The 12918-nt window shown below is 41.5% G+C and overlaps 1 protein-coding gene across 2 annotated transcripts in view; it reads right to left on the minus strand.

Annotated features, from left to right (window-relative positions):
* ADAMTS3 (ADAM metallopeptidase with thrombospondin type 1 motif 3) overlaps nucleotides 1–12918 on the minus strand; it is a 251188-nt gene that overhangs the window by 23822 nt on the left and 214448 nt on the right. For both annotated transcript variants that reach the window (XM_036279182.1, XM_036279194.1), the window contains exons 8-15: nucleotides 12438–12543; nucleotides 11470–11613; nucleotides 10706–10838; nucleotides 8653–8766; nucleotides 6397–6542; nucleotides 5051–5226; nucleotides 3030–3163; nucleotides 904–1027 (exon numbers count right to left, since the gene is read on the minus strand). In XM_036279182.1, coding sequence (XP_036135075.1) covers nucleotides 904–1027; nucleotides 3030–3163; nucleotides 5051–5226; nucleotides 6397–6542; nucleotides 8653–8766; nucleotides 10706–10838; nucleotides 11470–11613; nucleotides 12438–12543 — 1077 coding nt within the window. The remainder of the gene's footprint in view (nucleotides 1–903; nucleotides 1028–3029; nucleotides 3164–5050; nucleotides 5227–6396; nucleotides 6543–8652; nucleotides 8767–10705; nucleotides 10839–11469; nucleotides 11614–12437; nucleotides 12544–12918) is intronic.

Here is a 12918-nt window from a genome sequence, read left to right on the forward strand (position 1 = left end):
ACTGGCTGCCTTGCGCATGCCCCCCACAGGGGATCAGGCCCACACCAGGGCATGTGCCCTGACTGGGGATCAGACTGGCCATCTCTTGGTCAATGCCCAACCACTGAGCCACACCATTTATTTTTAAATGCTGAACTCTCAGAATCATTTGCCCAATAAATGCTTATTGAATAACTAAATATTTGTTATAAACTAAAAACAGTAATGTTTGCATATAAATTTTAATGAAAATTCCAATGAATAAGTATGAAACTACTACTATTTTTAAAATATTATTTGTGATTTTTTTTGTTCCATTTGTTGACATTTACATATGCCTAAGTCCAGGTTATTGATTGTATAACAAGCACAAAAGTTCACAAACATAAGCAGTTTATACCTTAGATTATTTTTGTTTGTTATCTCAATTTTAATATAAATTTTTTTAAATATGTGAAATATGGACCCTAGATTTTATATTTATAACCCTGTTCACTTTTAAAATAAAAGAAGCAAAACTAGTGTAATATTTTTAATTGTATCTAAAGTTTAGTGATTTTTTTAAAAACTTCTGATCAACAATTTATGTGCAACAGAAAATTTAAAGCAATCATCATCAATTTTAATAACTAGGTCTAATGCATTCTGTTAAAAGCAAAATAAAACAAAACAGATTTTAGCTAAGTACCATAACTGATATTGATTTTTATTCATTCCTTATCAAAATTTAGTAGATAATTTTTATCATGAATGCTATGGAGCATGAATTCAAAGTTGTTTTTTTTTAATAGTTCCTTAAAAGGTCATCCGAATAAAAATAAATCAGCAGCTAATATTTTATTATGTTTACAGAGAAAACACTGCATTCCTAAAAGAAGTCTCAAAAAATATAAATCATGGAGAAGGATACTAAATTCATCTTACCAAGCTTCCTGGGAGTTCTGGTAAATGTCCCCTTCACAGTTCGACAATGGGAGTTATCTCCTCCACAGACACCACACTTATCCTCAACCTTGTTGGAACCGATTTCTTTATCACAGCCCACTTTCTGGGGAGAGAAGATGTGAAACGTGGCTAATTTTAATGTGTCACGTCAAGGTCAGCATCCTAGAGAATGATGATGACCTTGTTTAAGCAGGAGCCCAGAGCCTGGCTGTTTGCACCAACTTTCTTCCAGCCCTGATTTAAATACCTCAATCTTTTAAAGGACTACTGTGTAATCAAATGACTTGTATTCTAGGTCAGATTGTACTCCAGGATAAACTTCCCCCAGTCTAATGGCCATCGTATGCAGTCATCATCATCAAACATTTATTAAGCACAGATGTTGTAGTAGATGCTGAGGAGACAAAAAAGCTGGTGCTTTTCCCTGGTTGCTTTCACATTTATAAAGATGAATAAAATAGTAAGTTGTATATGGGTACAAGCTTTGCAAATTGGCTAAGACAAAACTCCACCGAAGTGGTAGAGACATTCACAGGTCCCTGGAGGAATTGAGTGTGTGGAAATGCAATTCAGCAATGCACAGGGGTTCAAACAGAGCCATGGAAGTTTTGCCTTCCTGGGAAGTGGGTTCAGAGCACACTATTTAAGCATCTGTAACCCAGTGGAAAGTTGGTGCAGTGTGGCAGGGGAAGAAGAGCGGAAGATTTGCAGAGCATGGGCTGTGCAAGGCCTCAAGTATCCGGAAGAGTTTACATTCACATTAACGGGGAACTACCGAAGGTTTTCTAAGCTAGGACAGCTCCTTGATGTACCTCGGTGTGGGTAACGCTACGTAATATCCACTGCGCTGGTAAGTTTGAGATGAAAGTGGGCAGAGGAAATAGTGAGCACACATTGATCAAAGCAGGAGACACTGTGGGAAGTAAAAGATGAACAATACAGACTGTACTTTCAGGGAAAATTCAGATCAACTCGGAGGCATGCATGTACGTAAGATTTGTTAATGTAACACTAGCTGTTCTGAAGTGAAAAGAAATCAAACAGGAGCAATGTGTTCAGTTAATAAGGATAATTTTGTATCAATTTAACATGATATGTGAACATGAATAAGAAAATAAACTGCATTGAAAAAAGAGATGAGCCTGGCTCAGTGGTTGAGGGTTGACCCACGCACCAACTGGGAGTTGCTGGTTCAATTCCCAGTAAAGGCACATGCCCAGATTGTGGCCTGATCCCCAGTAGAAGGGCATACAGGAGGCAGTCAATTGATGTTCTCTCTCATAGAGATTTCTATCTCTCGCCCTCTCCCTTCCTCTCTCTCTCAAATCAACGAAGAAAAAATATTTTGCCCTGGTTGGTTTGGCTCAGCGGTTAGAGCGTCGGCCTACAGTCCAGAGAGACCCGGGTTTGGTTCCCGCTAAGGGCACATACCTCGGTTGCAGTTTGTCCCTGGCCCTGGTTGGATCGTGTGGGTGGCAACCACTCGATGTGTCCCTTTCATGTCGATGTTTTTCTCTCTCTCTCTCTCCCTCCTACTCTATCTGAACAAAATATGGAAAAATGTCCTCGGGTAAGAATTAAAAAAAAAAAAAAGAAAAAAATTTTAAAAATGAAATGGGGGCAAACACCAGTTTCGTACTCTTGCTACTTTTGTTCTGATGTGAAAATTCAGTGTTTAAACTTACAACCAATTGGAAGGTGAGAGAAGGAATCGTTTCTATTATCTCCTAAACAAAAAACAAAATACATATAACACTGAATTTTTTTAAAAAAATGACTTGGTATTTTAAGAGCAGATGGCTACTAGTAAAATACTCAAAGCAAAGGCATTGTTCCCAAGTTGGATTCCCAACCTACAGACATCAAAGTGACTCAGGGAAAAGCATTTGGCTGGAAACGGGGAAAATGCATTTACATCTCGATTCGGCCAGTGAGCAGTTTGATTTTACTAAGTGCAGCTTCTCCCAGATTCGGTTTAGCTACTGAACTATTCATACATCTACATCATAATGAGACTTCACAGAGAAGAAATAGTTCAAACATTCTGAAAATCTGCAGCCGGAGGATCGTAAAAGCAGAGCTGCACAAGCCGGCAGGGAGCTCACCACACACTCTCCTCGCACACATATGCTGTAGGGGTCCTTGTAGGAACAGCGCGTCCCGTCGTGCACCAGCTGCTTCATGTAGGCGACGTCGCCGGTCTCCTTGGACTGACAGTAAAGGTGGCATCTTTTCTTGGCTGCATAAGACGGAGGATTAAATCAACTATATAACATGGTGTATTTGAATAGTCTAGTTTATTTTATTTTTAACATATAAAGCTTCCACATGATTTTCCTGGAAACAAAATAGGGTATAAATAAATAAAGAAGAGAGAAAATTATCCATATTTAACTGTTGATTCAACCAGGGTGACCGTATGATTTAACATTTAAACGGGGATACTTAAGAGAGTAAAAAAGGGGCTCTATTCCTAATGACACAGGACAACAGGTGTAAATTGGGCAAATCCTCGGCAACTCAGGTTGTGTAGCAGCCCCAGATTTAACCACAGCTCTGCAGATACCTTAAACCAGAACCACGCTCCTTCCAGGGACTCCGAGAGCACCGACAGGTTTCTCTCTCATTTGACCCAATTACCTTGTCCAAGTTTTGCCTTTGTGTCACCTCATTAATTAAATTTGACATAATCTGTGTGACTCGCTTCACCAAAATACATTTGAAAAATAATGCACTTTTTCCTAATGCATTGCAACTGTGAATTCCTACATGGGTGCATCTTCCTTTTAAAACAGTTTTCCACTGAACTCCGCAGTATATTATATCATATGATAGTCAAGTAACTATTTTGTTTTATTCATCCAAATAAGAAATCTGGTGAGAAGTTTCCATTTGACTATATTTTACTGAAAAGTCAAAGGTACGAAGTGAAACATTAAAAGGGAGTTTCCAAGTGTATTTTTTAAAACCAGTGTATCGTACAAATGTAAAAAGGTTATGAAATTTCTGTTGTCATTAAATAATGGTCTTGTTCTCACTCCTGACCCCATTGTAAAAGAACTATATTTTCATCTAATTATTCAGAAAGGACCGATCACAGTATCTCAAAAGCATTTCCTGGTACGGGGATTTCCACTGAATGAGGAAACTCAACATCTCTTCCATGCTTTTCATTTTGTTTGTTTTCCAAACTGGTCTTTTCGGTAGTGATGGATGTAGTGATACCATTGCAAATAACCTAGTTATAAATAACAGGAAAGGAGCAGGGGGAAGGCCAAATAGTATAGGCCTGCCATTTGTGCAGTTGTGCCAGGAAGCTGCAGTTAAACACTCCCCAGGTCTATCCCCTGCAGATCGCTGGAGAAAGAGACAGAACAGGATGGACAAGGGACCCATGCCCAGTAAAGTCGGGGTGAAACAGAGAAGGTACTTGCCTGTCAGTCACACCTGGGAACAGGTCATTGGCCAGAGTAGGCATGGCCACTGCCAGCATGGGAAGATCTGAGAAAGTTAATCCCCTAAACAAAGAAGTTTGGTCTCTTGGCTCCTGGCTCTCCTGGGGCATTCTATTGGCTTCCCTTCATTCACACACACGGCCCCCAGCCATGTGGACCCCACACCATGGACTAACGGACTGCAACTAGCCTAATGCTAAACTGAACCCAATTCCAACATGATACAGAAACTCTGGAAACTGGCTTTGCTTAGAGCTCTACTGAGTCCCCAGCTGTACTTCTTCCAGGACTGGACTAAGGGAACTTGGACTTTGGAAACCCCGGGATATAATTCCACATAAATAAAAATCACTCATCCTCCTGTGCAAGTCTCAGAAAATTCTTTTTCTCGAGTTGTCATAAGGACCCACCCCCAGCACCCATTGGGGAAGAGGACGGCCCACTTCCATCAATACCAGTAATGCTACTTGCCAGGAACTGTTCCACAATTCTCGCCTCTCTAGAGAAAGGAGGATGTTAACTTTATTCTTTGAAACCCAGGACTTACCACTGTAGGCACCAAGGTTTCTAAGTTACCATGTATGGATCAGGAGTCCAAGGGATTGGTGTGGACAAAGCGTACGTTCTAAGTAACCATCCCCACAGCAGGAACCGAGCAGGCGTCTACTCACAGTCAGGATGTTCATATGGCATCCAGTGGTGCTTGGTGTTCTGGTATTCAAAGTGGGAGTTACGCTGCTGGCACTGCTGTGCTCTGAAGTCCTCAAAGTGTTTTTGGCATTCTTCTGTATTACAAAGCTGGTACTCAAAATTAACACCCGGACAATCCTGACCGCCATTGATGGGCCTAAAGAAAAGACAACATTTAAAAAGGCCTTTGGGCTCTGGGCCAGCAGTTGAAGCTTGTAGACACAGTGCTCGAGGGAGGGCAGGAAGCCAGCACGTCTGAGCTGCCAGCTCCAAGTGAATGAACTCATACTTCCTCATTTCAATCCCTTTCCAAAAGCACCATCCTCTCCCTGCTGGGGGCGGAGGGGGGTGGACTCAAAACACAACTTAAAGTGCCTTTTCAAACAGTGTATTTTAAATGCCTGGCAAAGGTGTATAAATAAATAAAAACATAGATGTGGATTTGGGAAATTCACATATTCTACGATGCGTAAAACATGTAGATGCAACCCAAAGAGACTTGACCACAGCTATATGCCTCAACTTCCCATCCTTTCTTCCTTAGAGAAAAATTGAGAAGACTGAATGCAGTAAAACACTCAGAACAGAGTGTGGCTCGTAGTGAAACTTAGCTGTTCTGACTACTGTAGTTTTTATTGTTTTTGTGACTTCTACTAATACCACCATCATCTCTTCCTGTGAAGATAGGTAAGTGACTCTCGGTCTTTTTAAGAGACATGTTCAGAGCCATCTACTGCCAGAGACACAGGGCTGCTCACATGTTAAACCCTAGACAAGAAAGAATGTCCTAAGTTTAATATTCTGCTTATTTTATTTCCCTTAGAAAATAAATTTTCTTGAGTGTGCAAGAGGAGTCGATTAATTTTCTCTGAATGAATACATGGATAACTTTCCCCCAACAGTTCCTTGGCCTTCTTCCTCCATCATTTTTTGTTGCCCTGCCCTGAAGCAACCCCCTGCTAACCCGAGGGAGCGAGTATCTGGGGTTGGTGCTATTCCCACCCTGACACACCTGTGCTTCTTACAGCGGACCTCATGGCCTCAGTGCCCAGGCCCCTGAGGAGAGTGAAGGGCTTCCCCTGCTCAGCTCCATAATGTTCCTGAACAGCAATTTCTTCAAAATCTCTTATCTTCACTCAAGTCTCTTATCTTCACCAATGACGACTCCTCACAAAATTGATCAAGGGAGATTTACCCCCATAGACACTTAAACCCTTAGTTTTCACATTCTGTATTTTACATGTACTTTATGAAATAGTGATAAAATTACATTGAAGCATTTTGTGGCTTATCCCAAAGTAACCAGAATCACAGGGGTCACACTCACATTGGATTATTGCACTGGCGTGTTCTGAAACGAACACCAGTTCCACACGTCCGGGAACAGGAGCCAAATTTGGTCCATGACCCCCAACTGCCATCTTGTTTTTGTTGATTGGCATTCTTCCACATGCAATGGCCCTTATAGCACCACTTAGGAAAATGACAAAGGGAAGTTATGAAAATCACACACATGCTGAAGCTGAAGTTGTTCTACAAGAACCAGTGGAAGGGTTGCATCCACCCCCCACCACCAGGAGCAAATGCATTTAAAATGATCCAAAGCAATTATAACAATAAGGTTCCCTATACAAAGGGTAATTTAGAAATACATTTTTAAGCATAACATTGAAAAAAGAAAATAATTCATTCTGACAAGTTTTTATATGATACATTTACTGGTGAGTATCAAACATAATCACAAAATGATCTGCATACCTGATTTGCACAGTAGGAAATGTGGAAAATTGGGCCCTGAAAGGATCATGAGTAATATAAGACCATCTGACCAGGAAGTAATTCAGTGGGAACTACTGGAACCCTGATAGCATAGAGGCTCCTAGCTTACAGTGCCCGGCATACAGCAGGTGCTCAAAGGTGTTAGTTCTCTTCCCTTCCAACACTCTGACTTGCTTTTTTATCCTACATACAATAAAAGTGCTTCTTAAAACTCAACTTTGTTAGATTTAAATATAACACAAATGTGTTTCAGTAAGTTGAATATTCAGAGTTGATTTGGAGGATATCTTTTTCATGAAGAAAAATGAATCAACTCATTGTTGTTCTTGTTTTTCTTTCTTTTCTTTTTTTAAATTTAATTAATTAGTTTATTTTTGTTACTGGTGTTTCTCCTTTTCCCCCTACTGATACCCCCTTTCCCACCCTCCTCGCCCTGTCTGCTCTTATTTTTTAGTCAAAAGTTTGTAATACTAAAATTTCCCACAGCGGCACACTATATGTAATATGTTTAGCATAGTGCCTAAAAAGGTTTAAACACGGCCCAGCCAGCGTGGCTCAGTGGGTTGATTGTAGTCCCATGGACTGAGAGGTCCTGGTTCGATTCCCGGTCAGGGCACATGCCCGGGTTGTGGGCTTGATCCCCAGTGTGGGGCGTGCAGGAGGCGGCTGATGAACGTTTCTCGCACATCGATGTTTCTATCTCTCCCTTCCCCCCTCTCTCTCTAAAAAATTCAACAATAAAAAAGGGTTAAACGTGAATAGTGGCAGGTATTATTATTATTATTTTTGTAATCCTAATTGCAAGTACAGTTTATGTACATTTGAAATTGAGCTTTAAAGGGCATTAAAAGAACTAAAAGCTACACAAATCTTATTTGCCAGCTTTTGCTCCTGTCTACAATATCTTATTTCCAAACAAGTCAAGGCACTTAAACCTGCATTCTTAACATGCCTCAGTTTGGGGATGGTGCTCTTTCCCCTTAGGACTTGGGCAGCTTGGCACTTGGCCAGTTTCTGAGCATTTAATCCTAACTCCACCATTTGAGATTTAAAACCTCTGGGCATCTTTCCCCAAGGAGCAAGGCCAAATCTGCATAAATTCACAAGACTTGATTTCTAGACAACTTCCACAAGGAGTGGGAGGTCAGCAAGTAAATCAATTCCCATGGACAGGGTCCCAGATATCCTGCTGAGCCGCTGCTTCCTGGTCTATCCGTAGTGGGCTGAGTAGTGGTCCCAAAGACGTCAGGTCTAGAATCGGTCAAAGTTAGCGTATTTGGAAAACAGTCTTTGCAGATGTGATTGAATTAAGGATTTTGAAGAGAAGTTCTCCTGGATTACCCAGGTGGGCCCTGACTGCCATGTATATCCTCATAAGAGAGGGGTAGAAGGACATCAGCACACAGAAGAGACAGGAGCAATGTGGTCATGAGGTCAGAGGTTGGAGTGGTGCAGCCGTAAGTCAAGAAGTATGGGCAGCCACTAGAAGCTGGGAGAGGCAAGAACAGACTCCCCATCACAGATCCTAGAGAAAGGAGGGTGCTGCCCACACACTGATTTTGGCTCTGTGACACGGGTTTTGGACTTCTGGCATCCAGAACTGTGAGAAAATACATTTCTGTTGTTTTAAGCCACCAAGCTTGTGGTAATTTGTTAGAGCAGTCGTTGAAAACTACTAGACAGTGTTAGTACATTACCACAGTGATACCTCCCATGCTATGGTACTCATAAAAATGACAAGACAACTATGTTAATCATTTTCCAGACTTGTAAAGGTGATTGAATCTTCGTGGGACAGACTCACTTTTCCAGCCGCACATTCAGTCCCATCAAGTGGGGGTCCCTTTTTAGTCTTACAAAAGTAAGGGTTATCAGGATGGCTACACCACAGCTGTTTACATGGGTCAAAGGTTCGGAACTGGAAGAGAGAGAATCAAAATCTTGGTGAAATGCAGGTGGTATGACATGCAACAGTCACTTCTATTTTACTTTCAGTGAATGGTCCAAGTTGTGGTGTGTGGAGAAAAAAATTCTGCCTAAGAATTCCAAATAGAGAATATTTTTATTCTACTTTTCTAAAATAACAGTGACAAACAATGGTTTATCTAGGAGTCTCTAGTTGACTGGTAATATTTTTGCATGACAAAATATTTTCTGGTTTTTCAAATAGACAATATTGGGATTTTTAAGAGTCGTTATTATGAACATTTTAAATATGAAAACTTATTATAATGGGTTTTCCAGCTCTCAAGCTACCAACATGGCTTCTCTTCACTGTAAGTATGAACCAGTCAAATATAAAAAATAAAACCGCCCATCCTAGTGAGCTAACAGTAGAATATATCTGTCAGACTTTCTATGTAAGATAACGTATTCCAGGTGTAACAAACTATGACAATCTTCATGTAGTTCATGAAGTACTTTCCATGTATTTGGGCCTCACCACAACCCATGGCTGAGAGATCTAGGTTACCAGGTAAGGCTCTACTTACAGTTACAAGTAAGACAGTACCAGAGCCCGGCTAGAATCTTCATTTTCTCAATCTAAAACTGCTTTTTATTTTCCTAAAACATCACACTGTAATATCCAAATCTACGTGTCAGCACACCTGAGTGTGCTCTTCCTGGCCTGCACTCCTTCGCACTGTAACCATTTCCCATTCTTCAGATAGATTAAAAAAAAAATCAAACACCAATTTACACACATGTCGTTGCCTACACCACTAATTATATGCAGACTGGGGTCAGAGCTTTTTCTTAATTAGAACTCATTTTGGACCTGGGCTTTTTGTTTTAACTCCTATTACTTAATGCAGAAACTGTACATTCCCACCATCCTGAGCACAAGCTTTAGAATTTTCCGGTCAAAACACAAATGCAGGTCATTCGGAGCTGACAATGTACAGTTTACAGACAGTCCCAATGGCTGCAGCCATCAGCAGATGGAAGATTTGAAACAGCAGTTTGACTCTTTTCAGTACCATGAGACACATTTTTCTGGCTTTAACACATAAAGTTTGCTCCAACCTATAATAAGCCATTTTTTTTTCTAATGAACTACAAAAGCTCAGAATGGAAATGTAATGGAACATACCTCTAATCTAAACAGCCACATGGAAGACTAGCTCTACTGGAGTCCACTGAGCAGGTACTACGAGCCCACACTGTGCTAGGCACTTTGGTTACATTTAGTTACAAATTGAACCCTGAGCATCAATTCTATGGGATAACCACTATCATTATCCACATTTGACACATGAAGAAACCAAACAGAGAGACTCAAGAAGGTGCTCGAAATCATACATCTAGGGAGTGTCCTCATGACCCACCAGTCTGACCATGAAGCCCATATCCCTGACTCCACGCTCTGCCATGTGATTCTTGTGTGAGAACAAACCAGTGCCACCCTTCCCCATGCTCACTGATACATGGTATCCTCACCAACAAGCTAATGAAAAGCAACCTATCTAAGGCTTAAATGCCATCTCTGAAGGTCACCAAAACCAAGGGAGCAAGCAACAGAGCATAAAGTCTGGAGCTGGACAACCTTGGTCTCAATAACCAGCTCTCTTATTTTCCAGATGTGTGAGTTAAGAAAGCTGCTTAAACTCTGCAAATCTTTCTTTTCACCTGTAAAACAAAAGTATACCAACTTCCACCTAGTCTATCACAAGGATTAAATAAGACAGTATTTAAGTATACTTAAAGCACTTAGCTTTAACAAGTAGTGAGATGGCAAACAAAAAATCATTGGAAGTAATTATTATTCTCATACCAGTGAGTCTGTAAAGCTCACCAAACAGGAGCTATGCAAATAGAGTTCAAGATGCAAGACCTAAATTGACTGAGAAACATACCGCAGTGCACATTTTATAACCAACCCCAAAGTCAAAACGACATTGCTCATCCATAGAATAATTGATTCCTGGAAGTTCTGGGAGTTTGGGCCAATCGTGGTCAAAAGGGTCATCAAGGAGACAGTCATAGGAACTGTAGGAAGGAAAACATCGCATGTGGTTAAATGTTCATTCTTCTATCTTGTCCTAATGAAAAAAAGTATCCTTAGGTTACATACTCTGGGATTTCATTAGATCACAGAGCAAGGTCACAAAAGCATGTCTTCAAAGTTTTTGGTTTTAGTTTCATTTTTTAAAAAGACCTTTCACCCTTATTCATCCCAGAAAAAGAAGCCAAGCATGACTTAGGGACACAGTATAAGAGGGACAGCCTTATTGGTGTCCCGTTCTGAGCTCCTGCCAGTGGCAGAGCAGATTCTGATACCCAGGTTTAGGTGGGTATAGGTGGTACACTATGAAGTCATCACAGGATCATCCTCTCTTCATCCTCAACTCAAATCTGACCTTTAGTCAAAGATTCCATAAAGAATTTATAAAAAAATCACAATTAAAAAATAATTTGAATTCTAGGCTTATGGTTTAAAACATTGATTTATATTATGGATTTCATTGTGCCAAAAACTCTGAGTCCTAAGAAAATGTTTACTGTGAACAACAGTTTTCATTCACTGGGACTTTTGTTATAAGCAAGATCCTAAGAGTCAGCGTCATCTGTCTTTCTGCTATAATGTACACGTGCTCATGACATGCAGAAAGGGACATACTGAATGTATCTCTTCAATTCTTGGCCACTGCACCGGGACCAGTGGTACCGATGGAACGCCGCTTGCACCAAGGGCGCCATGACGCTCCCCATGGCAGTCTCGTCGCCGCACCTGTTGCCTTGTCCATCATGCTCCATTCCCAGCCTGGAACACAAAGGGACACCGTGCTGGTGAGGCGCAGGGCCCAGGGCTTCTGCCTAGTTTCTGTTTTACTTGTTTGTTTTTTATCCTCACCCGAGGACATTTTTCCATTTTTTGTACAGATAGAGTGGGAGGGAGAGAGAGGAAGGGAGAGAGAGAGAGAAACATCGACGTGAAGGGACACATCGAGTGGCTGCCACCCGCACGACCAACCAGGGCCGGGGACAAACTGCAACCGAAGTACATGCCCTTAGCGGGAACCGAACCCGGGTCTCTCTGGACCGCAGGCCGACGCTCTAACCGCTGAGCCAAACCGGCCAGGGCTAGTTTCTGTTTTAAAAATAAATTCAGTAGGACTTCAAATAGTGTCATTCTGGTGGATGTCGTTTCCTTATAATGCTGATGGAAGGCTGTAGAAGCTTAACTCCGGTTTATGTCCATTAGCTTATGGTAAAACTGACTTCATTGTTGTCGTTAAGCTTAAAATTACAGAACCTATTGATGATGTTAAGTGAGGATTTACTGTACAGGGAAAGATTTTTTTTTTTTTTTTTTAGTTAACATGGCTTCTGTGGAGGAGTCGCAGGTACTGTGGAATGGAGAACTGGCCAGTGCTGTTCCTATTTCACAGTATGGAAAGGGCAGGTGTCTGCAGGCTGCGGCCACCGATCTGGTTTCAGTGCATGACCTCTCCAGTGCTTCCCGCTCCTCACACTTGGCAAGGACCGAGCTGCATGCTGGCATGCACTCTGCCCGCAGTGCGAACAATGCTGAGAGGCAGGAAAGAAAGACCTTTTTTGGCTTCCTAGCTGTCAACAGTGACTTACACATGGCCGGTTTCATGGGCTACTACAAAAGCAGATGAAAAACCATCCTCATGATTCAGGGTACAGCTTCTCACTGGATGACACATGCCTGTGACTGGAGCGTATCCTGTAGAGAATAACAATTACTTTTATTTTCATTTGATGAGAAAACCCGTTAAGAATTACTCCTGGACCCTTGCCTAGGGGGAAAAAAGCTTTTCAGGAAACAGAGGCAGTATTATTTCCCGCTAGCATTGTGCCACATTCTCTTGGGAAAGCCGCAGGTAACGGTCTCTGAAAAGATTCACTGGGTCTGCATTTTCTCCTTTCCTGAGGGAAGGAACTGCCTGGGGTCACCATGCTGTTCTGCCCACCAACTAAGCCTTGTCTTTCTGCTTCAGTGAATGGTCCTTCCTATCAGGGTACCGATGAAGGGAGCCAGAAATTCCATCAACATTGAAAAGAAAATCATCAGCCGACTTTTCCCAAAGCCTACATCAGA

This window comes from Molossus molossus, unplaced genomic scaffold, assembly GCF_014108415.1.
Source record: "Molossus molossus isolate mMolMol1 unplaced genomic scaffold, mMolMol1.p scaffold_m16_p_1, whole genome shotgun sequence".
Taxonomy (NCBI): Eukaryota; Metazoa; Chordata; class Mammalia; order Chiroptera; family Molossidae; genus Molossus; species Molossus molossus.